This window comes from Lagenorhynchus albirostris, chromosome 15 (assembly GCF_949774975.1).
Source record: "Lagenorhynchus albirostris chromosome 15, mLagAlb1.1, whole genome shotgun sequence".
Classification (NCBI taxonomy): Eukaryota; Metazoa; Chordata; class Mammalia; order Artiodactyla; family Delphinidae; genus Lagenorhynchus; species Lagenorhynchus albirostris.
In genome coordinates this window covers 44,375,203-44,401,544 of record NC_083109.1, presented here as the reverse complement: position 1 = coordinate 44,401,544, position 26,342 = coordinate 44,375,203, and the positions used below count along the sequence as shown (strand labels likewise).

Sequence of the window (26,342 nt, the reverse complement as noted above, 5' to 3'; positions counted from 1 at the left end):
AACCAAAGAAATGCCAGACTTGCACACTACAAAACTCTAAAACGTTGAACAAAATTAAAGATGATCTAAATAAATGTAAAAGCACCCTGAGTTCACAGATTATAAGACTTAATGTCAAAATGACAATACTTTCATCAAAATCTCAGCTGACTTTTTAGCAGAGATTGACAAGCTGATCCTAAAATTCATGTGGAAATGCAAGGGACCCCAAGTAGCCAAAACAATCTTGAAAAAGAAGGACCAAGTTGAGGACTCACATTTCCTGATTTTAAAACTTACCACACAAAGCCACAGTAATCAAAACAGTGTGGTACTGGCATAAAGACAGAAAACCAGTAGAATAGAATAGAAAGCACAGAAATAAACCCTTACTTATATGGCCACATGACTTTCAACAAGGGTGCCAAGACCCTTCAATGGCAAAAGGACAGTGTATTCAACAAACAGTGCTGGGAAAACTGGACATGCACACGCAAAAGAATGAAGTTGGACCTTTTACCTTCACCACATACAAAAATTAACTCAAAATGGATGAAAAACATAAACCTAAGAACTAAAACTATAAAACTCTTAAAAAGAAACATGGGGAAACGCTTCAGGACATTGGGTTTGGTAATGATTTCTTGGATCTGACATGAAAAACACAGGCAACAAAAGAAAAAGACAAATTGGACTTCATCAAGACTTAAAACTTTATGCATCAAGCGACATTAATAACAGAGTAAAAAGACAACCCACAGAATGGGAGAAAGTATTTGCAAATCACGTATCTAATAAGAAATTAATATCCAGAATATATGAAGAACTTCTAAAACTCAACAGAAAAAAAACAACCCAATTCAAAAAGGGACAAAGAGGGACTTCCCTGGTGGCACAGTAGTTAAGAATCCATCTGCCGATGCAGGGGACACGGGTTCGAGCCCTGGTCCAGAAGATCCCACATGCCGCGGAGCAGCTGAGCCCGTGCGCCACAGCTACTGAAGCCTGCGTGCCTAGAGCCCGTGCTCCGCTACAAGAGAAGCCACCGCAATCAGAAGCCCGCGCACCACAACGAAGAGCAGCCCCTGCTCGCTGCAACTAGAGAAAGCCTGAGTGCAGCAATGAAGACCCAACACAGCCAAAAATAAATAAATAAAAAAAATTATATATAAAAAAAAGGACAAAGAAACTCAATAAATATTTCTACAGTGAAGGTATACAAATGACCAATAAGCACATGAAAAGATTCCCAACATCACTAATCACTAGGGAAATGGATATCGAAAACACAATGGGATATCACTTCACACATTAGGGTAGATATTGTTACAACAGAAAACAAGTGAAGCATGGAGAGCTGGACCATGTGCGCTGACAGAGGGAATGTAAGATCGGGCAATTTGGCAGTTCCCCAGATAGTTAGAAAGGGACTTGACGCGTGACCCAACAATCCCAATTCTCGATATATAAACTAGAGAACCGCAAACATGCCCCCCAAACCTGAACACAAATATTCTTAGCTGCATTATTCATAACACCCCCAAATGCAAACAGCCCAGATGTCCATTAATTGATAAACGGTTAAACAAACTGTGGAGTATTACAGTCACCCCTCGGTATCCAGTTTGGAGTCACCCCTCCAAACTGTGGAGTATTACAGTCACCCCACGATATACAAGGGGGACTGGTTCCAGGACCACTGAGATACCAGTGTCCATGGATGCTCAAACCCCACAGTCGGCCCCCCATATCCGAGGTTCCACGTCCACGGACTCACACTCCACGGGACTGGGAGGAGGGGAGGATGGGATTTCTTTGTGCGATGATGGAAATATTCTAGAACTAGGCAGTGGTGCTGATTACACAACTCTGTGAATATACGCAAACTCACTGATGCGCACCCTTTCAGAGGCTGAGTTACATGATACGTGAATTAGATCTCAATAAAAATCATTACTAAATAAAAAGTTGAATTTAAAAAGATTCAGGATGCCTTCTGCCGGAAGCTGCGCAGACAGCAGCCTCACCTGCTCGAAGATCTCGATGGCCTTCTGGTACTGCTCCAGCTGGGCGGCGTACGCGGCCACTTTCAGCAGACATTTGTTAGCCGAGCTGAAACCGAGAACCAGAGCAGAGAGAAAACACTCCCGAAGAGAAATGACAAGACATCTCAGTGCACCTTCACGTGGTATGATGCAAGGGGCTCCCAGAGCAGAGTGAAGGTCTGTCTTTTATTACATGTAACAAAACCCATTGAATTATATCAAGAAAAATAATACTTGCCTGTTGGATTCTTCCCCTTTGTAATAGTCAGCTGACTGTTCGTAATGGGCGATAGCCTGCAAACACACACACATTTTATTCAAACTATTTGTTTGAAGAGTTGCATTCAAAAACTACATTTGCACAGATATTTTTCCTATAAATAAACCTTTTCCAGCAGCAAATCTTTCACAACCCGGCCTGCTTTATTTTGGGAACAGAAGAAAGCACGCGCTTCCAGCAGATGGCTTGCTGTCCATCAAAATCTCTTCTTCCCTACCTCCCACCCAACAAACGCCCTGCCACCCCGTCTCCCCAGGCCTGCTGCAGTTAGGGGCAGCCAGGTGACCTGTCCTTCCCAATGGGATGTAAGCAGACACGCTGTGGGCCACCTCCAGATGTGACCCACACATCTGACTCTGCAGCCTTCTCCAGGCCTGTCCCCTTCCCGTGAGCTGGAAGGCAAGGGCCACGTCTAGTGATGCTGGAAGCCGCAAACTGAAGATGGCAGCCCTTCTGTCAGCCTGGTTCCCAAGTGATGTCCCCACGACCGCCAAACCCCAAGCAGTGACAGTGGACTGTTATTTCAGAGACGTGTGAGGCCCTATTCCATTCAGATCTATGGCTTGCTGCAGCAGCACAGACGTCCCTCACGGATGCCTAAGGGTCATCCAGAATAAAGGTGTTGCCTTCCACCTAAGATGGGGGGAGCTGTGAACAATCAAGTGGAGAGGAAACAGGCTGCAGCCTGGAAAGCTAGAAGCCCTTGTCATGCTGTGGCTTAAGACTTAGTGAAATCAAGCACCTGACAGCTCAGAAAGCAGAAGCGTGCCTGCTGGAGCAGTGACCCCATGGTTAAACATAATGGGCTACCGGGCTAAGACGAAGAATAATGATACAAAGCATCAGTACGGAAGTTCTTCATGAAGCAGTAAATAAAAACAGCCAGAAAAGAGTATATACAAATACACAAACACGTGGAGGAAACACCTGGAATCCACCCTTTTGGAGCACCGTCAGAGCCCTCACACACACACACACACACACACACACGCGCGTGCGCGCGCACACGCATGCTTTACTCTCCCACTACACCATTAGCTCTGAGGGCAGGCAGGCCCACGTGGCTTTGCTCCCACGCCCAGCGCGACGCCTGTCACACAGCGGGTGCTCAGCAAACAGGTGCTGGGGGGACGTGGGCAGCTGCATTTCACAGGTGGTCCGGATTACACTACCAGCACCATCATGACTCATGGGAATGCCTATCAAAGAAAGGTTTCCCATGAATTTCTGATTAGTCAAACATTATCTCTGAACTGTCCTCATTCTCTGAAGTACTTTGCACCCTTTCCCATCGTAATAATGGGGTTAAGTATGGGAAACAATACCAAATCACTGTGTAAAGAGTACCAGGCTGTATAACCTCTTCCCAGGGAGGGAGCTCACCTTCCTGGCTCTTACCGCCCAGAACTCAGGGAACAGTGCTGGGCTGAACCATGTGGAACTGCTGTTTTGGAGGGTAAAAAAAAAAGGCCAAATGCGGATGATATGGTGTAACCGGACACGTAGTAAATAATGACACTGGTTCATCAAGACATTATAGCTCTAAACTACAGCTAGAGTTATCATAGTGAAAGAAAAAATCTGTTTGGTTTTTAATAATTAATAATGCTAATTAAACCACTAATCAAATTTCATGGTATTCCCAAGTTTTGACAGAAAATAGTTGAAAAAAAACTTACCTAGCGCTTAACAGAGAAGTTTCAGAGAAAAGAGGTTGGGCACGGGTTATCTTTGGATGTTCACACTAGTGTGGAATTTTAACACATAGTGACATTAATCAGGCACAAGTCAACCCTTACACGTTAGAATTCAGCCCAGAGTATCTTACAACTTCAAGGATGATAATAAATATCAAAAGTAGAGGGCTTCCCTGGTGGTGCAGTGGTTGAGAGTCCGCCTGCCGATGCAGGGGACACGGGTTCGTGCCCTGGTCCGGGAAGATCCCACATGCCGCGGAGTGGCTGGGCCCATGAGCCATGGCCGCTGAGCCTGCGCGTCCGGAGCCTGTGCTCCGCAACAAGAGAGGCCACAACAGTGAGAGGCCCGTGTACCACAAAAAAAAAAAACAAAAAAGTAGAACACAGCTGCCAATAACAACAGCACATGTAACAATAAATCCAGACACAAAAAGCAGTTATTATCCTGTAATTTGGATAGCGTGCCAAAGGAATCACAATACTCCTCCTTGGGGAGTCTGGTAGGCGTCACGGTGCTGGAGAACACTGGGCCCTGAAGGCAGAGACCGGACTCTAGGACTGCGCTCACCAGCGGAGTCTTAAGGCAAACGCAACAGCTGAGGGTCAAGCTCAAGAGTCCACTTTGTAGGTGAAACAGCCTTAAACAGCCTTCAGATGGGATCATCCTTTCAGAACCTACGCCCTGAGAACCTGCCATAGACACTTACCCTACACTGTAACAGACAACACGAAATCACGTTCTCCAGGGGCTGAGACGGACACGAGCCAGAGCTCCTCTAGGTCACTGAATATTACTGATTATTATTATATTAATGTTTTACTTGGAAGTCAAAGGAGTATCGTGAGTTTATGGAACTTCACATTTCCTTGTTCACCAGCTAAAATCTGAGTGAACCAGGGAACACATCGCGGCCACGTTAACAGGGAAGAAACATAATGAATCAGACATAAGATGCCTCAGTGTCACTGATTTTTCAAAGCAACATCATGCGCCACCAACACAACCTGGAGAGTCCCGCCAGGGAGGCGAGGGCGAGGACGTTTCTAGACACAGGAGCCCAACGTGAGGCAGCAAGACGAGCTGAGCCCCACGCATGTGCTGAGTGATGTGGTTCTTATGACGCACTGTGACACGCCCCACGTAAGCGCCAGGAGGTGCTGCCCACGGGCACCCTGCAGAATGGCAGGAACACCGCGGGCGACAGGCTGCAGAAGCTCCTGTGCATGACAAACTGTCAACTTTGTTCAAGAAGAAGGAAAACAAGAGTTCGCCACAGGTCGTTTATCCGCCCTGAACCTTCTGGAGACGCATGTCGTAAAGAGGCTGCCCAAGACCACCCCGGAAGACAGAGGACTGACCACCGAGGACAGGAGCGGACGCAGCGGCCTCGGCTGGAGAAACGCTCTGCCCAGCGGCGCTCATCCCCGCAAGGTGGTTCAGCTCAGTACAGATGTGGAGCCACCCCAGCCACCGGACTCGGCTCCTCCTGCTCTGCCACCGACTCTGCACCCGGGGGCAAAGGAGGGCTCAGGTCTGGGGCTCATCACCTCCTCCTGGGTCTGCAGAAAAGCTCCCCACAGAGATGGGGAGTACGGCCCTGATGTAGTCAAGGTCTAAGGGCAGCCTCAGAAAAGCATGGCACAGTATGACAAAAACGGCTCAAAGCCAAGTCCATGAAACGAGCCAGAGAGTTCTGAGCTGTGTGACCACAAGGGGCGTCAGCATGAAGTCGAAGGGCGACGTTAACAAGGCCTGTCTGACTGCAGTACCGAGGGCCTCCCCGCCCGAGACTCCGTCTGCTCTGGCGGGTGCAGTGTGACAGTGAGGGCATCCTCTGCTCACTCATCAGAGCCTGGGCTCTCGGACACACCAGTAAACCACAGGAAGGTTCGGGCTGACATGGGGCACCCACTCCACTGGAGGGAGCCGGCAACACAGGGACGGTGAGCAGGCCATCAGAGCGCCTGTAAGGGGGCCACTGAGGTGGGAGGGCGTCTGGGTGTGTCCCCGCGAGGGCTGAGGTCCCAGTTTTAACTAGGTGGCTGTGATGCTTCTCATCACAGTTACAAATGAGCAAAGCTCTGAAGGACAACTGACGTGTGGGAGAAGAGCTCTGGGCAAAGGGACAAGCAGCGCAAAGACCCTGAGGCAGAGAACACCTGTGCGAGGGTCAGCGGAGGCAGGGTGGCTGCTGCAGGGGGAGCAGGAGAGCAAGGGGGCGAGGAAGAGGGGAGCCTGAAAGGTGCTGGGCGAGGGGCCAGCCCGGGCTGCAGGAGGCCGCCTGCAAGGTTGGAAGCAGTGGAGAAACAACCTGATCTCCTGCGAACGAGGATGGCGAGTTGCCAGCATACACGGGACACTTCAAGCTGCGACGCTGCGTGAGCACAGACAGGAGCACGGGAGCGAGCACAGTGAGAGCGGACGCGGGCCCAGCCCCAAGGGGAGAGAGGAGGAACCTGCCAAGGGTGGGGGGCAGAGAACCAAGCGGGGGCCGTGCTCCAGAAGCCGAGGGAAGAGGTGAAACAGGAGAGGAAGAGAGACAAGGGTGACAACGGTCCAGCGCGAGCAGTAGGCACGGGGTGAAGGGTGCCCTCTGAGAGCTCAGCGTCCGCCCCAGACAGTGCAAGCCGTCGCTCCCTGACTCGCGCCTGCTTCCCACGGCGCTCGGTTTTACATCAACGCCATCCCCAGCTGGAGGGAGGCAGCCTGGGGAGCTGGCAGGGCTCTCCCTCCCGCCCCAGCCCGAGGTCTCCACATGACCCTGTCTGCGCGCACATCCCTCTGCCCTCACGAGCCCACTGCAGGGGCGCCTGGGGTCCCTGCCCGCCGCCTCCCCCGTCCACACACCTTCTCGATGTCCACCAGCTCCGTCTCGTAGATCTCCGCGATGGTGATGTGGTGCTTGGCTGCGATCGTGAACCTTCCCTGGGGAGGAAACAAAGCAGTCACATCCCGGTTAACTGTGAGCTATCTCGAGGGTTCCACCCCACGGCCGCTCAAGCAAGGCATGTCTTACCATGTCTGTGTAAATGTCGATGGCTGCATTTAAGCAGTTGATAGCCTCTGAAGCGAAGGCATTCAAGAAAGACAATGAAAAATCCATTCAGTCAGAGGGTTCGCTGAGCCTGTCTTCCTGGCTGCTTCTACAAGGCTAAGGGGCCCCGCTGGGGCGGGGAGGGGGCAGGGTGGTTGGCAAAAAGCAAAAACACATCCAGCCCCTTGCGGAACCTGTCCACGGAAGTGTCATCAACACCTGTCAATCTATCCACTAAAACCTTAAGTGCAGTGCACTCCTCACTGGTATCACGTGTATGTATTAATTTTGAAAGACAGTACTTTTTGTACAGTGTTAAAAGACGCTAACTTTCGGTGTACTAACAAATACCAATAGGAAGAAAAAATTTAATAAACGAGAGCGCTAATGACACTCATTTTCTGAAACAAGGAGCCGACAGCTTCCCACCACACGGTGGCGTTTACAGCGCTGGCAAGCGGTTGGCGGCTCCAAGTTTACTGCTTTTGCTCTAAAGAGGCAGCAGAGCAAAAAGGCCTGACCGAAGGATCAGAAAGATAAGTAGATTAGTGAAAATAAAAGCAATTTCCCCCTAAACTGCATAAGAAATGTGGATTGTTATGCCGTTAAAAATACAGAAAAATACAAAAGCTACCCACAAAACCCGCTCAAACCCCCGGCTAGGAATTTGATGCACTTTTCCTCCCCGTGTTTCTGGATGCATTTCTATGAGCACTGACGTATTGTGAATTTCAGATTTCGGCTCTCCATGGTTCCTCAGCTGCCGTGAGAACATTTCCCAGGTCAGTGAGACACCCTGAAGCCTGGGGTTCAGTGCCTGCAACACACTCTGAAATACTGATGTGAGGTGATTCTACTGTGCACTTAGGCTGTGCCCAGTTTTTCCCCTTTGGAAAATAAACTGTGGCTAATCCTTATACCACAGCCCTTGAAATAGCTTGTTTCAGTGTGATATATTCACAAGAGCTGGGATTTCTGTGTTCAAACGGGCTGCTGAAACATGGAGGGAGGTTCCACAGCCACCAGTGCACGTGTGGAGGGAGGAGATGAGGCCTTCAATCGCTAAGTGTGCGCTCCTCTAACTCAAAAATAAAGAACGTCTGCAAAACTTCACCTCTTCAAATACCCAAGATCATTCTTTCCTCAAAACCTAAAGTGTTTGAAAAACACTTTTTAAAGAAGTCACATGAATGCTGTGTGAATAAGCTGTTTTCAACTATAGGATTTTACGACCTCCCATTAACTGGATCTCCACACACACTATTCGGGAGCGAGGGAACACTCGTTTCCTTTAGTGAGCGATGTACACACTCACACAATTAAGGTAAGACTTAGATAAAATTAACGCTAATTTCCAAAAAACTGTCCATAACGCAACTCCACAATGGAGTTCAAGAAAATGGTGTTGAGCACTAAGCTGGATAAATTTAATAGATTTTTGCCTCATAAAAGCTTCAGCTGATTGCAGTTAAAAATCCCCAAATCTCCACCGTCCTGAAGCACGAGCATGTCGCTCTAGCAGCACAACCTGCGTGAGGTCCGGGGGGCACGGGACAGAGCGCGGCTCACCTTGGGGGTCTGCCTTCTTGTAGGCGTTCCCAGCATCCACAAAGCTGGTGGCGGAGTCGTGTTTGCTCTGCAGCTGCATATGGAGCTTGGCTGCCTGACAAAACGCATTTCCTGCAGCTGAAGAAGACAAATGACTCAGTTAGCACAGAGGAGCAAGCACCCTGCAGAGCGGCCCTGCTCCAGGAGCCCGGCCCACGCCCACCTGGGGAAGGCCCCATCCCTGACAGCAGCACACGTGCCTGTGACCCAGTGCACCTTGGGTGGCCACGAAGACGCCCAGGACCCAGGGGGACAGCAACAAGGGCTCCTCTCAGCCCCAGGCCTCCTTCCACACTGACCGCCCGGCGGCGGGTGTTCAGCTCTGTCCCCGGCACAGGCCCCGCACCAACAGGGTGTCTCCGCGGAGGCGTGAGGCCAGGAGGGCCCGCAGGCGAGGATGAGCACCGCCCATCTCTCTGCGGCCACTGGCTCAGCTGGCATCACCGGAGAAACAGCGACGAAGGCTCCCAGAGCAGGCTCTCAAGGAATGAAGACGAGGCCCACAATTTCTAAAGTCAAAGCTCTTTCCTAAGCTTATGACAAAGTCTGACAGAGGCCCATGGGGTTGGGCTGTCCCACTTGGTGTGCAACTGGTACACTTCCCTGTAGTCACACGGGTGCTGTCCGGGGCACAGCATGAGAGGCTCATGCACTCAGCTTTTCCAGAAAAGGTTCTGGATCAGGAAATGTGGCTTCTGGTGGGGCTGAAATGGAGGAACGAAGGAGGAAGGACCGGGCTGGGGCGGAAGAGGTCAGGCCCGCCCAGGAGGCTGTGAAGGTCAGCATGGGACCTGGACGAGGATGAACCCACTTCACCACTAGGTCCTCAAGCGCAGGGGAGAACCAGGACTGGGGGCGGCTGATGCGGGTCTGGAGTCGGAAGTCAGGACCAGCAGGGATGGAGGAAGAGCTCGCCCCATTAGGAAAGGCACGACCAAGAGTATCACAAAACCTCCTGGTACTTAAAAAAAATTTTCAGTCATAAACGTTTCAAAGACATTCAGAAAAGTATAAAAAATAGTGAAAGACGCCTAAGAACCCTGATGGTATTAAACATTTACTTTAAATTTCTTTTCAGAAACAGAACAGTCAATTCCACTGACGCTTCAGTGGCTCTCCGTGTCCCAACCACACTCCCAGAGGAAACTACGTAATTCCCACTGTGGTTTCTGGACCTCCACCCAAGGGAGAAGAGGCAGCACAAATCCCTGAGCCAGCCTGCCCAGATTCAAGTCTTGCTCTGTGCAAGACAAAAGAGCGCCCAGGCACTTCTGAAAATATTTACCCACCAGCGTGGCCTGGGCCCTGCCAGTCCAAGCAGACACTGGCCTGCGGCTGCAGCTGGGACTGCAGAAGCCTGCCTGCCAGGCGTTGACCCCTACCTTGGTGGACCGTGAACCCAGAGGCCCAGAGGAGGGGCCAAGCCACTGCCAGGGTGGTGGGCAGGCACCCAGGTCCTACGGGCAGCTGTGAACTTCCCGGTGGCAGTTCAGGAACGTAGCGGCCCAAGAGTGGCTCTCATGGGCTCGGCCTCAGAAGCGTGTAGCCATCACTTGGACCTTCTAGGCAAAACGCTCAGAACAGCCTGGCCCCAGGCACTTGCACACATGTTGGCCATCGTCATTATCACACGTAAATGTCCTTAGAGAACACCTGTGCTTTGCTGTGTTTAAGTGTCATCGTTTCTTTTACAACCGAATCCTCCCCCTCCCACCAATAATTTAGTTTTTGACAGTTTGTGCTGGCCGTCCCAGAACCAATCGTGGTCCATCCTTCCCTGGCTGAGGATAACAGCACGGCATCCAGGCTCTGCCGTGTTGGCTCCACTTCCCCGGATGATCTTTTTTCTTTTAATAAATTGATTGATTGATTTTTTTGGCTGCGTTGGGTCTTTGTTGCTGCGTGCGGGCTTTTCTCTAGTTGCAGTGAGCAGGGGCTACTCTTCGTTGAGGTGCGCGGGCTTCTCATTGTGGTGGCTTCTCTTTGTTGTGGAGCACGGGCTCTAGGCATGTAAGCTTCAGTAGCTGTGGCACGCAGGCTCAGGAGTTGTGGCGCACGGGCTTAGCTGCTCCGTGGCATGTGGGATCTTCCTGGACCAGGGCTCGAATCTGTGTCCCCTGCACTGGCAGGAGCATTCTTAACCACTGCGCCACCAGGGAAGTCCTCCCCAGACAATATTAAGAGCTTTGATTTTACAATTTCACACTCCCACCTTCCAAAACTAGGTGCTGGCTCACTTTTTCAGTCTGCGCACTTACTCCAAACACCGCTAAAAATGCCAGCTCCATCTCTCCAAACTTGGAAGTGGTTTAATACATGCTCCTTCAAAGACAAAGTTACACACTTTCTCAGGCTCAATTTCCTCAACTGTAAACATCTAATACCTGCCAGGATGACCTCTCAAAATTGGAGTAGCAGATGAATTACTTTATAAAAGAACTTCTAAAACTATAAACAAATGCAGTGGTGCCATGATCACCAACCACTAGGACATGGAAGTCATTTCAAAGAACCTGATTTTTTTTCAGTTTCTTATTTCATTTTTTAACCATTTTTTAAATTGAAGTAGAGCTGATTTACAATGCTGTGTTAGTTTCAGGTGTACAGCAAAGTGTTTCAGTTATATATATATATCTATTCATTTCCAGATTCTTTTCCATTATACGTTATTACAAAAGATTGAGTATAGTTTCCTGTGCTATACAATAGGTCCTTGTTGTTTATCTATTTTATGTATAGTGGTGTGTATCTGTTAATCCCAAATTCAAAGAACCTAATACTTATTAATTCACTACACAAATATGCTGAGTATCTATCGTGTTGCACATACTGGTCCAGGGCCTGTAGGTAGAGCAGAGATAAAGGCCAGAAACACCTTGGCTTTCTAAGGTTTATGTTCTAGCGAGGGACAGCACATAATAAAAGCACAGACAATACAAATGAACAAATGTACTTCATTTATTTTTGCTAGATGGTGGTAAGGGCATCGGAGAAAAGGGAACGGGGTTTCCCAGAAGAGAGGACTGCTATCTTTAAAAGCGACGGCCAGGAAAGACCTAAGACGACGATGACATTTGTAGAAGGACCTGGAAAAAACAGGGACTGGCCACGCCCTACTGTAGGGAAGAGAGTGCCAGAGGGACGGCACAGCACAGGCAGAGGCTCAGAGGAAAGAGCCAGGGAAGGAGTGGGTGGGCAGGAGAAGTGTCCAGAGTCGGGAGGGGATGGGAGATTGAGTAGATCCTGAAGGGCACCGTGAAGGACTGTAGTTCTGATTTGAAATAACATGACCTGACTTAAGATTTAATGGGATTACTTTGTTTTCTTCATTAAAACACACTAGGAAAGTAAAGAAGCAGGGAGGTAACAGTCCAGGCAAGAGATCACTGGGGTCAGGGTGGGGAGAGCACACACATCCCCCTCGGTTACATAACCGGTAATGTCCTGCTGAAAGGCATTTCCAAAGTTTAGAACATCTGGTCACCAAATAAATAAAGGGTCTTTTTAGATAAGATCACTTTTTACGTATGATTACAGGACCTGAACCAAACAAAAGATGTGAATGCTAATACTCTTTTCTCCTCCATTTTAAAATACATTATAATTCAGGTATAAATGCACTTTGGAAACAGAACATACCTTTTTAACCTACAACTAAACCTATAAAAATAATTTTACAGCCAGAAAAGACCTTTTAGGGTCATCCAGTTCAACAGCATTTTCTTCACTGAAATGATTTTAAAGTGTCAGCCTTAGAAGCAAGGGGGGAAATCGTCACACCGCACACCTCACGCTTACATGATGCGATGTGTCACTGACATCTCGATCAAGCTGGGAAAGCACACGGGGAGACACACTTAGAGAGGGCAAGACCCTGCCTCAGGTCATCCGCAGGTGTGAGGGGCCTGGAGACCCACGTCCTGCCCTGTCAAAGGCTGTCTCCACCTGCACTACAGAAAAGCCCCAGCACAGAACTTCTTTCTCCAGGGGTAGAGGATAAATTTGTTTCTCAAATCAGTGTTAGAAAAAGCCATCCCCTCTCAGAACAACGAAAAGAATTCTGATTTTATTTTGTGTAATTTCCCCCAGTAGAAAACATTATGTTAGAAACTGACGAGTCTGTCAGGGTTTATAGAAATAACACCTCCCACTGCTGCATTTCTCAGTGGATTACAACCAGTTATCAGAGTAAGGAATGGTTAGAAATTCTCCACCAAGGTTTAGGTAAACAAACACAGACTCTCCTGTTTATCCTACTTGTTTTCAATAAGTTTTACTACAACTTTCATTCCTTGCGGTACTGAATTTATTTAAGCACATTAATAAGAAGCAAAGATTACTATTCTTAAATCCAAGTAACTTTAAGTCTTTTTAATCACCACATGCCCACTGTATGAAATGGTTTACAGACACTAAAACAGACACGGCCTCTATGCTTAAACTTCAGCCAGGATTTCAAGCTCTGTTCCCTTGGATCAAGGCCCCCCCTCTCCCGGTCCACAGCCAGCAGTTTTTCTAAGGGGAAGGCAGACAGTCATTTCCTCCTTCAAAGTGATTTTAAAGTTATTTGCCCAAAAAGCAAACAAACAAAAACTTTATACATACCACTCCAATTCTTAGCCATCTTGAACATATTTGCAGCTCTGGTATACATTTCACAAGCTTCTTCTATTCTTGTGTTTCCTCTGAGAAAAATTAAAAAATGAGGTTAAGTTTTACTATAACAACCATCCACATCCCTAATCCTCCCCTCCTCCCTCAAACAATAAACATTTAATGAGCACGTACTATATGCCAGACCAGCATTAGAGAACCTTAACAGCTGTTCAAAGGAGTTACTTTAATTATCCCTGCTGTCCAGATGAGGAAACTGAAGCATAAGAAAGTAGCCACACAGCAAGGATGCCATAGAACTGAGACTCAAATACAGATGTGGCAGGACTCAGGGCTTACACCCTCAACCAGAGTCTTTTCCATGCTTGAAAACTGAAGTTTTACTCATTCTGAGAAATATATTTGTCAAAGGAAATTAGGATAAAGACATCTTGACACTCTTAACATCCAAGAGTTCAGCACTGTTTATTCAGACTTAAAAGTAAAAACAAAACCCAGGGCTTCCCTGGTGGCCCAGTGGTTAAGAATCTGCCTGCCGATGCAGGGGACACAGGCTCGAGTCCTGGTCCGGGAAGATCCCACATGCCGCAGAACAACTAAGCCCGTGCGCCACAACTACTGAGCCTGCACTCTAGAGCCCATGCTCCACAACAAGAGAAGCCACCGCAATGAGAAGCCTGTGCACCACAACAAAGAGTAGCCCCCGCTCGCCGCAACTAGAGAAAGCCAGCACATGGCAACGAAGACTCAACGCAGCCAAAAATATGAATGAATGAATGAATGAATGATACTCAACATCATTAGCCATGAGAGAAATGCAAATCAAACCACAAACGAGCTATCGCTTCACTCCCACTAGGCTGGCTAGAATCAAAAGACAGATCTAACAAATGTCAGGGAGGATGTACGGAAACTGGAACCCTCACATACTCCGGTGCAGGCGGCAAATTGTATAAAAAGCCACTTTGGATAACAGTTTGGCAGCTGCTCAAAGGGTTAAACATAGTTACTATGTGACCTAGAAATCCTACTCCCAGGTACCTACCCAAGAGAAATGAAAACATCAGTCCACACAAAAACCTGTACACAAATGTTCACAGCGGCGTTACTCATGACAGACAAAAATGGACACAACCCAAACGTCCATCAAATGATAAAGGAGGTACACACACAATGGAGGAGATCAGACAATAAAAAGGAATGAAGTACTGATCATACTACAACGTAGACGAGCCTTCAAAAAACATAATGTGCAGTGAAGAGCCAGTCCCAGAGGAGCACACCATTCACATGAAAGGTCTACAACAGGCCAGTCTACAAAGACAGAAAGCAGACTGGTGGTTGCCTAGAGCTGGAAGTGCTAGAGAAAAATGAGGGGGGAGGGTACAGAGTTTCTTTCTGGGGTGATGAAAATGTTCTAAAACTGCTTGTTGTGATAGTTGCAAAACTTGGTGAATATGCTTAAAACTACTCAACTGGACACTTTAAACAGGTGAATTGTATGGTATGTGAATTATATCTCAATAAAGCTGCTCCTCTCTCCTCTAAAAAAAAACCCCTTTGGAAGCTATGTCACACAGCCAATGATAGGATGGCAACAAACCACACCAAAAATGAAGCGTCAGAATAGGCAAAGCCTTCTCTCACTCACACCTTCATGTTTCTTTTTCTCTACTTCAGAGCTACATTTAAAAAAAAAAAAGCAAAAAAAAAAAGCTAATTATCCCAATGGAAAATTCCCAACTTGAGAAAGCTTTCAAACTTAGCCACAGCTCCTTGGAGCTAACAAAGGCTTGCCACTTTCTGTGTCTTATTTTTCTAACATGTACCAGGAATCTTGAACTGTAATTATAGTGCAATCATTCTTTTTTTTTTAAATTTATTTTTGGCTGCGTTGGGTCTTCATTGCTACTCGCAGGCTTTCTCTAGTTGTGGCGAGCAGGGGCTACTCTTCGTTGTGGTGCACGGGCTTCTCATTGCGGTGGCTTCTCTTGTTGCAGAGCACAGGCTCTAGGCGCGTGGGCTGCAGTAGTTGTGGCACATGGGATCAGTAGTTGTGGCTCACGGGCTCTAGGGCGCAGGCTCAGTAGTTGTGGCTCATGGGCTTAGTTGCTCCGCAGCACGTGGGATCTTCCCGGAACAGGGCTCGAACCCGTGTCCCCTGCACTGGCAGACGGATTCTTAACCACGATGCCACCAGGGAAGTCCAGTGCAATTGTTCTTATTAAAGGTTTCCAAATAAAACTAGCTTAATTAAAATATACTTTATCCTATTATTTTCAGAAGCAGGTTCAGCTAGGAATAATAGACCACCTACATTATGCTAGGTTTTATGCTGCATATTTCCACATCCCTTACGTCATCTTCATTATTACAACGACCACAAAAGATCTCCATGTTACAGAAGAGAAAACTGTACCTGGAGGTCAATGGCTTGCCCAAGGTCATCCAGCCAACGTCAGTGGTGGAGCTGACACCTGATAACAGGTTCAGTGATGTTTATAAAAATAATGAATGAACCCTGCCTCACCTCTCCTAAAACAGAATCACCAGAAAATTTCTCATGTTAAAAGCACCAGAGAACTCATGTGTCATAAACAGACATAACTGAAAGAATTCATGAAAAAAATATACTTTTAAGTCACTCCAAATGCCTACTGTGTTCTACACCCATGAACGCTGATTTTTATAAGTTTTAAGGACAAATATTCAGAATTCACATTCAAATAATTCAACTGATCATTACCCAGAGCCCCTATAAGTGAGGTAGCTCCTCAAAAACAGAAACAAGTTTCATCGAGGGAGTCTACATTATAAAGTGATATAGCACAGTACATGGCACCGACCTGCCAGAAATCACTAAGAAAACAAGTCCTTACCCAGGAGGAGGTCAGAAGGCCAAGAAGAGTATTTAACTTCAGTGCTGGAGAAGTCTGAGAGTGTCTAACATCCCCACCCCAGGTTCCAAGGAGATGGGGTGAGAGTCACACGCCTCCCCCAGCCCCCAGGAGCAGCAGAGCTGGGCCCAAGCCTGCCTGCAAGCCCCTGCCTCTCTTAACTACCTTCCCCGGCCCCGACCTGTTCTCATTTTAATGTTTAGGAGGAAAAAAAATCAGCCTGGGAAAAATCACAGCCCATTATTCCAAAGAGCTCCGATGACATCTACACGCAGACCAGCCTATTAATCCTCCACTCATCCGAAGTCTTGCATTTTCCTCATGGTGAGTGAGAGCTATCTAGGAGCAGCGGGAAACTGCAACTGAGCACGTGCGCAGGTGGGCGCCAGAGACACCAAATCAAGAGCCGTGGGGACCAACGACACACACCAAGAGATATGCCCCAGAGAAGTGGGGCAACTGCTGAGGTGGAAAGAACGCTGCTCTTAACCCTCGAGACCTGGCGCAGAAGTGTCCTACCGCGTGACAATCACTGAGCTGTGATGATGCCAAAGCAGGACTAGAGACAGAATTCAGCTTCATCATCAGAACACCCTGAAGGGCTGTCAAACCGTGTGGAAGACTGAACACAGGGATCACTCTGAGTTTCCCAGGGCTGGGAGGGGCTCCTCCTGCTCGTTCACCAGTGACACCACTCCAGCCACCAGGCCGATGCCGGGACAGGGTCCAGCACAGGGCCTGGCTCACAGGTCTCAATCACGAGGTTGAAGACCCAGCGTCTGCATGGAAGAAACAGCCCACATCACAGATTTGCAAGTTCTCCCACGTGTCCCTCAAAACAAGCAAATACAGAAAGCTTCCCGAAAAGAAGTGAAAAATTCAAAGTCTGTTTAAAATACCTCTATCATTAAAGGAAACAGTTTCTCTATTCACAACACTTCTGACACCAAACGTGGGTTTTCTATGCTAAGCAACTCTCCAATTCCCTGCGGCCACCAGCGGGATGTCCTGAAGTGCGGGTTGAGCACCCGCACTTCAGGTGCCCGTTGCAAGTGCTGGGTCCCCCGTTCTTCTGACTGACCGGCTACAAATCAGTAGTTCCCACAACCTCCTCCTCAAATTCGATAATTTGCTGGAAGGTTTCACAGAACTCAGAGAAACACATTCCTATCACTGGTTTCTTATCAAGGACACAGCTGAGAAACAGCAAAACGGGAGACAGGCACAGGGCAGGCGTGTCAGGAGGGCACCCGGAGCCCCCCTCTCTCCGGGAGCCCCCCTCTCCCGGGGAGCCCCACTCCCCCAAGGAGCATCCTCTCCCTGGGAGCAGCACCTCCATGTGTCTCCAACCCGGAAGCTCTCTGAGCCCCATCGTGTAGGGTTTTTACAAGGTTCATGGCAGAGGAACTGACTACCCTGGTGACTGACTCAATCCCCTCGGGGGTGGGACTGAAAGTTCCAGCCCTCTAATCACTGGCTGCTTCCTCTGACAACCAGCCCCTATCCTGAAGCCATCAGGACCCACCTTGAGTCACCTCATTAGCATAACCCAGGTAGGGTTGAAAGGGGCTTATTATGAATAACAAGACGCCCCTCTCACCCTCACCACTCAGGGTCTTACAAGCCTTTACCAGCTCCGTGCCAGGAACCCAGGGTGGAGAACAAGTATATATATTTCATATATCACAACATCACAGCCACATACAACTATTTATTCTACTTTTTACCCTCCAACAAGCAATTTACTTGCATCTGATACTTTATATCTGTAATCTCCACAGATTCTAAAACTTGGGAGTTTTCCTAGATAAACTTAACCCTTTCAGGGTTATTTTAGTTCTGGGTTTAATATGTCTGTAAACAGTCCAGCTTCCTCCACCTGATGACGAAGCAGAGCGCCTGCAGCAGGTGGAATGCAGAGGCCCCAGGGAGATACTTTTCTTAGTGCTCACTTGAATTCTTATACCAAATGCCTGTAACTGCTTGACTGAAGTCCTCTGCTTTTTCACAAACCAGTAACAGGAGGAGTAGTGCAAGCACGCAGGCCTTGGAGTTGGACTGCCTACCACAAACGTAGGCATCTGTCTGCTCCCCTCCCTCCCCACCCCCCAAGAGCAGACACAGCTCCACGCCCCAGAGCACCGCCCCCAGAGCAGCTGGCAGGAGACAAGCAGGTGCCTCATACTTGACAGGTGGCCTCAGTGCTTTGCCCTGGACCCTGGGATTCCATCTTCTGAGAACATCTCACTTTATTTCCATTTATGTAAGAAAAAATAATCACAGATTCTCAGACACAGGAAACAATCTGAGACATTTAAAGACTGTCTGACAAAAGTATCTGCATTTAAGCATAACTTGCTGAAATAAAGTTACAAGAACAGGTGCAGCAAAGAAAGCTACTTGGACTTTATTTGTAATAGTCCCAATGCCTTGACTTGACATGGGGAGTCACCTCTCTTGAAGAGGAGAGATATGTATAGATTGGACCTTTTAGTAAAACAAACCAAGATTCTTAAATATTACAAGGAAGCCAAAAACAGGAATTACTGGATAAACTCAGAAATGACACACACAACATGACTTGCCAAGAGAAGTTTTTATATTTAATTTCAATCTTTATAAAAATTCAAGTTTTAAACTGAACTTAATCTTTCAGACTTGCGATTCCCGTAGGACAACGATGGCTGCCTAAATACAAGCGCGTCCTCACATCCTCGAGAACCACACAGATCAACAAGGAGCAGATACAACCACCCGTACTACACTCACGGCAGAACTAGCGGATAGAATTCAACAAGACTTCATTTAAATAAAGACGCTGAACTAGCAGAGACAGGGACACAGCCCCTGCTAGAAATCAGGAGGGGACGCCTGGACACAAGACGGGGTGCGGCAGGGTCCCAGCAACAGCAGCTCACAGACAAGACCCCAGCAAGGAGGGGCCGCAGAGTGGGGTCAAGGAGGCAGGTATGAGACCTGGAGCACCTGGGGGGCTGGAAGGGTGGCCTGGCTAGAGGCGGCAGACTCCAGAAGACGTGCTTCTGCGGGAGGGAGGGGGAGAGGAGGCTTGGCAGTGAAGGGAAAGAAAGCGAGGTGGAAATAAACTCAGGGTCTTAGGAAACGGGAGGAGGCAGAACTGGAGTGGCAGCAAGTCCCAGCCCACCCCCATGACCCTAGTCCTCAAAGAAGCCGCAATAACTACTGCTAGAAGGCGGAGCGCTCAGGAGGAACCAGGCTTCCCATTTTGATCCTTCCCCAAGTTAGGGATACGCAGCAGATCCTCTCTTGTGATGGGTCTGGCAGGGACACCAGCTGCGCTCGCAGTCAGCCATGTGATCACCGACACACTCACAACCATTCTGGACCCAGATGCCTGCTCTGCTTTTCACTTGCAGTACCTATTCAATGAACAGCAAGAGACATTCAACACTATTATAAAATAGGCTTTGTGCTAGATTGTTTTGCCCAACTGTAGGCTAATGGAAGTGTTCTGAGCATGTTTAAGGAAGGCCAGGCTAAGCTATCATGTTCGGTAGGTTAGGGGTATGAAATACATTTTCAACTTACGAGGGGTTTATCAGGACATAACCCCACTGTAAGCGGAGCAAGAATAACTGAACCTCTCCGATACACACACACCCTGGATAGAGGGGTAAGCAGAACACCCTCTCTGAGTGGCACATAGGTAGGTAATGGATTTTTCCCAGGGCAGACAAAATACTAGATGCCTAAGTAAGAAAACCGAGCGAAGGGTATTAAAAAAGATTCATGGCATAAAGGTAGCCAGTAAAATAAAATTATGAAATTTCCTAAATAAAAAGCAAAGAAAAGAGATCACATGAAGAAAAACTGCAAATAAAACACAATACAGTTGACCCTTGAACAGTGCGGGGTGTTGGTGCGCTGACCCTGGCACAGCCAGCCCTCCAAACACGCAGTCCCCCGCCCGCACCCTCGCGTTCCACAGATCGGGCAGCACTGCAGCATCTACTACTGAAAAAAACCTGCGTGTAAGTGGACGCACGCAGTTCCAACCCATGCTGTTCAAGGGTCAGCTGTACATAACAAATATAACAAAATGACAGAATTAAAAATCAACCATATGCTAGTCATACCAATAATGTAAATGTGCTGAAGATTTTTAGATTTGCTCACAAATCTAAACAAACAAAGCCCAACTCTGTGCTCAACATGACAGACACAACTAAAATAAAGCTATTCTGAAAGCCTCAAGATAAAGAGCTGGTCGGGAGTTTGCCAAATATGTCAACCTGCGTTTGTTAGATTTGTTGCAACAAGAAATATCCCCAAGTCTTCCAAAGCTTCTCTCTCTCTCTCTCACTCTACCTTGTGCTGGTTGTGACTCTGCTGGCTCTTTCTCCATGGGTCTTCTCTCTGATCTGGAATGCGGCCCCCATCGGGTATACTCCTCTCATGACGGAAGCACAGATGACCCCTGCAGCTTCTGCTCTCACTTCCTATCTCAAAGTCAGTCCCGGCCACCTTGCCTGGCACTGCGCCTGGACTCAACGGGGAGGGGAGGTGCCCTCTCCCTGGGGCGAGGCAGCACAGGCCACATGGCAACAGGCATCAGGTATAATCCTCTTACCTAACACAGCTCTAAAACAGGCAAATGCAAGTAACAAGAAAGCAGGGATTGCTGGCATCAGACAAGGTAGAATTTGGGCTCAAAAGTATCAAATGAAATAAAGAAATTCACTTCATAATGCTAAAGATACAATTCAAATGAAATTATATTAATTGTGAATATCTATGTACCGAAACCTGGCAGCCACCTTTCTACAGCAGAAATTACAGGAATCCTAAATGCCAAAATAATCTTGAGAAGGAAGAACAAAACTGGAGGGCTCATACTTCCTGATTTCAAAACTTACTACAAAGCTACAGTAATCAAAACAATGTGATAAAGGCATACAAAAAGACATACAGACCAACGAACTAGAATAGAGAACGCATGAATAAATCTTTGCATATATGGGCAAATGATTTTTGACAAGGGTGCCAAAATATTCAACAGGGAAAAGACAGTCTTTACAACAAACGGTGCTGGGAAAACCGGATACTGACTTGCAAAAGAATAAAGTTGGACCCTTACCTATCACCTTATACAAAAATTAACTCAAAATGGATCAAGGACCTAAATGGGATACTTAAAAAAAAAATCTTAGAAGAAAACAGCAAAAGCTTCATGACACTGGATTTGTCAATGATATCTTGGATATGACACTAAAGGCACAGGTTAGAAAAGAAAAATAGACAAATTGCATTTCATGAAAATTAAAAAAAATTTATGCATCACAGGCACTATTCACAGAGTAAAAAGGCACCATACAGAATGGGAGAAAATACCTGCAAATCACATACCTGATAAGGGATTAATATCCAGAATATAAAGAGAACTCCTAAAACTCAACAATAACAGAAAAAACAAACCAATTCAAAAATGTGCAAAGGACTTGAATAGACATTTCTCCAAAGAAGATATATGAATGGCCAATAATAGGCATATGAAAAGATGCTCAACATCACTAATCATTAGGGAAATGCAAATCAAAGCCACAATGAGATATCATCTCACACCTGTTAGAATGGCCATTATTTTAAAAAAAAAAACAGAAAATAACAAATGCTGGCAAGCATGTTCAGAAATTAGAACCTGTGTGCACTGTTGGTGGGAATGTAAAATGGTACAGCTACTGTGGAAAAACAGTATAGCAGTTCCTCAAAAAATTAAAAGTAGAATTACCATATAATCCAGCGATTTCATTTTGGGGTATATACCCAAGAGAATGAAAGGCAGGGTCTTGAAGAGATATTTGTACAATCATGTTCATAGCAGCATTATTCACAATAGCTAAAATGTGGAGGCTACCCTAGTGTCCGTTAATGAATGAATGGACTAGCAAAATGTGGTATATACATACGATAGATTATTCAGCCTTATAAAGGAAAGAAATTCTGAAATATGCTACAATATGGATGAATCTTGAGGACATTATGCTAGGTGAAATAAGCCAATCACAAAAACACAAATACTGTATGATTCCACTTATATGAAGTACTCAGCATAGCCGAAATCATGAAGAAAGTATATGGTGGTTTCCAGGGGCTGGGGGAGCAGAGAATGGGTAGTTATTAATGGGTATAGAGTTTCAGTTTTACAAGATGACAAGAGTTATGGGATGGTGGTGATGGCTGCACAACAATATGAATGTACTTTAATACTACTGAACTCTACACTTAAAAATGGTTAAGATGGTAAATGTTATGTGTATTTTACAATAAAAAAAGAATTAAAAAAATTACAATAGATCCAAGAAGACAGAAATACACTCATAAAAGGAGATATTAATATAACCTTTTAGTCCAAAACAGGTCAAGTGGACAAAAAATATAGACATGAAAGACCTAGACAACATAATCAGTAACCAGATCTCAGGGATCTCTAGCAAGTCACACACTCTGAAAAGAGAAAACCCACTTCTTCTTAAGGGCACATGGACCACTAATGAACACCAATCACATATTAGGTGGCAAAGAAAACCTCAGTATGTTCTCTGATCATAATGAAATAAAGCTAGAAATTAATAAGATACAAAAAAGGCCCTTCTACCTGGTACAAAACCCTCAAAGAACTCCTGGGTCAAAGATGAAACAAATTAAAATAAAAACACTATATATCAGCATCTATGGGATGCAATTAAAACAGTAAAACAGTTATAAAGGAAAATTCATCCATGAATATTTGGATCCATATAAATAAAATAGAAATAATGAATTAAATACCACCCCTCACCCCCCAAAAAAGCCAAGGGAAAAAAACAAAAGAAAGTAATAAAGGCAAAAGAGAAATTAATAAGGTAGAAAACAGGAAACTAGTAAAACTCATAAGTCAAAATATCAGTTGTTTAAAGAAAAAGAATCAAGACAAAACGGGGACAAGCCCTAACACATAAGAAAGAAGTAAAAAGAGGGAAATAACTGCTGCAATAACATTTTAAAAGACTACTTTGCACAACTCTGCAAATAAATTTTAAAACTTGGATGAAATGAATAATTTCCTTGTAAAATACAATTTACCAAAACTGACCTCAGCAGAGATAGAAAGTTTAAACATTATAAATTCCAGAGGGAAAAAAGAGAAAGTTATCAAAGAAATACCCACCAAAAAGCCCAAGATGATTTCACTGTAAGAGGATTCTATTTAAAAATCCAAAGACCAGAGCATGGGAAAAAAGAAAAACTTACAAATTCTTTTTATGAGAGTACCTGTGACATGTGTGCCTGTGACATCAATACTTCAATCTGAGAAAGACTATACACAAAAGAATTGTAAATAAAAGAATTTGAAGTAAAATATTTAAAAACAGAATCCCATAGTAAAAATAATACATTGCAATCCAGAGGGGTTATTCAAGGGATGCAAGCAGAGTTCAATATGAGGCTATCCATTAGTTAACATACGAATAACTAAGAAAAAAAGTCACGCTTACCTGACAGCTATTGAAAAGGCCCTCATTCAATCCCTAATGAAAACACCCATTAAAACCAAATTGGGGGGCTTCCCTGGTGGCACAGAGGTTGAGAATCTGCCTGCTAATGCAGGGGACACGGGTTCGAGCCCTGGTCTCGGAGGATCCCACATGCCGCGGAGCAGCTGGGCCCGTGAGCCACAACTACTGAGCCTGTGCTCACTGCGCATCTGGAGCCTGTGCCTCGCAACAAGAGGCCGCGATAGTGAGAGGCCCGCGCACCGCGATGAAGAGTGGCCCCCGCTTGCCACAACTAGAGAAAGCCCTCGCACAGAAACGAAGACCCAACACAGCAAAAAAATAAATAAATAAAAAGGCCGTGCTGAACTGTATGGAGGAGTTCGGGCTTTCTGAGCGTTGGCTGTCCTGGACTCCTTGTATGGCGCCTCACAATAAACGCTGCCCTTTCGGTCCTATGCTAACAAAAAAAGAAAAAAAAACGAATTGGAAGATACTTCCTTACGGTGGAAAACATATTTTAACCCAAGAAAGAACTGATCTATTACTTTGTTAGATTTTAATTAAATTACCATTACTTACAATAAGCTCTATTCAAATACAGACGTGATTAACACTCTGAGATTCTATTTTCAAAGTCTCCTTACTGTGCACTCACAAGCATCACTAACTGAAAATTCTTAAGATACGGAAGTTTTACCCGTTTTATCATCTAATCAAATGAATGTAAAGTGAAAGCATAAAAACAGATTATAGAGTCGTCTTTAACTAGGATGATCCTCCGTCCTGGTTGCGGGGACACTCCTAGGTTATACCCGTTTTCTTGGCAACTCAAAAATATCCCAGTTTGGACATGATACTCACGGCCACTCTATAACTCACAGAAATAGGGAAATATCTGAAAAATTTTAAAAGTAGAATTATAAATTTAAATGTTACTTACATATAAAAGATAATATTTGGAGATTGAGAATTAACTAAAATCAAGAGGTGAAGGAGAAAATGCACTGCCACATAAGCTATGTGGCAGGGTCGACAAGTATTATCTAAAATTAATCAATCTGGTAGTAGAAGTATTCTAAAATTACTTAGACTTATGGCAATAACCATCAAAAGAATCAAAATGAAAGTTAAATGGTTACTTCTGCTGAGTAAGATTTAGGAGAGTGAGGACTCAGGGAAAATTTTACTTTTCAATTGAAACCCTTCTGTACTCCTTGCATTTTCCTACCATATATGGATTTATTACAAACACATATTTAAGAAAACAGAAGAAAGTGACATGAACTCCCCTGCTCTTTGTTACCTTTGCTCTTGAAACTAGACAAAAGTGTACAAGAAAACAAATCAACATCTGTATCCGCATTCACCATAGTCCACGCGCACCTGCCACAGCCACGTGCTGCGGGAGGTGCTGGGCCAAAGCCACCAACTAAGGCAGACGCCCCAGGACCTTACATCCTAGAGCCACAGGCCACCACAGTCCTCCCTACTTCTTGTAAAGGACTCTGCACCTCGCAGGGCTCACAAGAATGAGAAAATATATGGTGAACACTGCAAAAATGCAGACAGAAAAAGGCCAACCTTGTGAGAGTTTATCACTTGATATACAAACTGTAACTTGACATTGACACTCAAATTAGGAAACCAAATGATTATAAGTAGCAGTAATATAGCTCTGTGCAGCTTAATAAGCATTCTGACACCTCATTCAATCCTTACAACTCTGACAAGTAAATTCTTTCCCTCTGCCCATTCATTCAAAAGCCGAAAAAACAGAAGCTGCGAATATTATTTACTTGGCCAGGGTCACCAAGCTAGTAAACTAGAATCTATATTTGGTCTTCTTACATATAATAGTATGTATTATTATGCTTCATACATAATATACCTTATATAATATATAATTGTTCAATATATAGGTTATTCTATTTTTTCTTTTTTTGGGGCTGTGTTGGGTCTTTGTTGCTGCGCCCAGGCTTTCTCTAATTGCGGCAAGCGGGGGCTACTCTTCGTTGCATGTGTGGGCTTCTCATTGTGGTGGTTTCTCTTGTTGCAGAGCATGGGCTCTAGGTGCGTGGGCTTCAGTAGCTGTGGCGTGTGGGCTCAGTAGTTGTGGCTTGAGGGCCCTAGAGCACAGCATAGGCTCAGTAGTTGTGGCACATGGGCTTAGTTGCTCAGCAGCATGTGGGATCTTCCCGGACCAGGGCTCGAACCCGTGTCCCCTGCATTGGCAGGCGGATTCTTCACCACTGTGCCACCAGGGAAGTCCTCTATTTCTTATTACATAGAAAATAAAGAGTAAATATACATATATATTTCTTATACTATACTACCTGTCTCTGAGTAAATCTGAGCTTAATGCTTTTTTTTTTTAACATCTTTATTGGAGTATAATTGCTTTACAATGGTATGTTAGCTTCAGCTTCACAACAAAATGAATCAGTTATATACATACATATATTCCCATATCTCTTCCCGCTTGCGTCTCCCTCCCTCCCACCCTCCCTATCCCACCCCTCCAGGCGGTCACAAAGCACCGAGCTGATCTCCCTGTGCTATGCGGCTGCTTCCCACTAGCTATTTACCTTACGTTTGGTAGTGTATATATGTCCATGCCTCTTTATCGCTTTGTCACCGTTTACCCTTCCCCCTCCCCATAACCTCAAGTCCATT

The 26,342-nt window shown here is 45.9% G+C and overlaps 1 protein-coding gene across 3 annotated transcripts in view; it reads right to left on the bottom strand.

Moving 5' to 3' along the window:
- NAPB (NSF attachment protein beta) overlaps nucleotides 1-26,342 on the bottom strand; it is a 40,113-nt gene that overhangs the window by 9,959 nt on the left and 3,812 nt on the right. The window contains exons 2-7 of one of the 3 annotated variants that reach the window (XM_060123790.1): nucleotides 13,250-13,329; nucleotides 8,607-8,722; nucleotides 7,019-7,078; nucleotides 6,850-6,927; nucleotides 2,263-2,318; nucleotides 2,007-2,091 (exon numbers count right to left, since the gene is read on the bottom strand). In XM_060123790.1, the coding sequence (XP_059979773.1) occupies nucleotides 2,007-2,091; nucleotides 2,263-2,318; nucleotides 6,850-6,927; nucleotides 7,019-7,078; nucleotides 8,607-8,722; nucleotides 13,250-13,329 (475 nt within the window). Of the gene's footprint in view, nucleotides 1-2,006; nucleotides 2,092-2,262; nucleotides 2,319-6,849; nucleotides 6,928-7,018; nucleotides 7,079-8,605; nucleotides 8,723-13,249; nucleotides 13,330-20,502; nucleotides 20,636-26,342 lie in introns of those variants that run through there. The other 2 variants (XM_060123789.1, XM_060123788.1) reach the window with 2 other exon arrangements.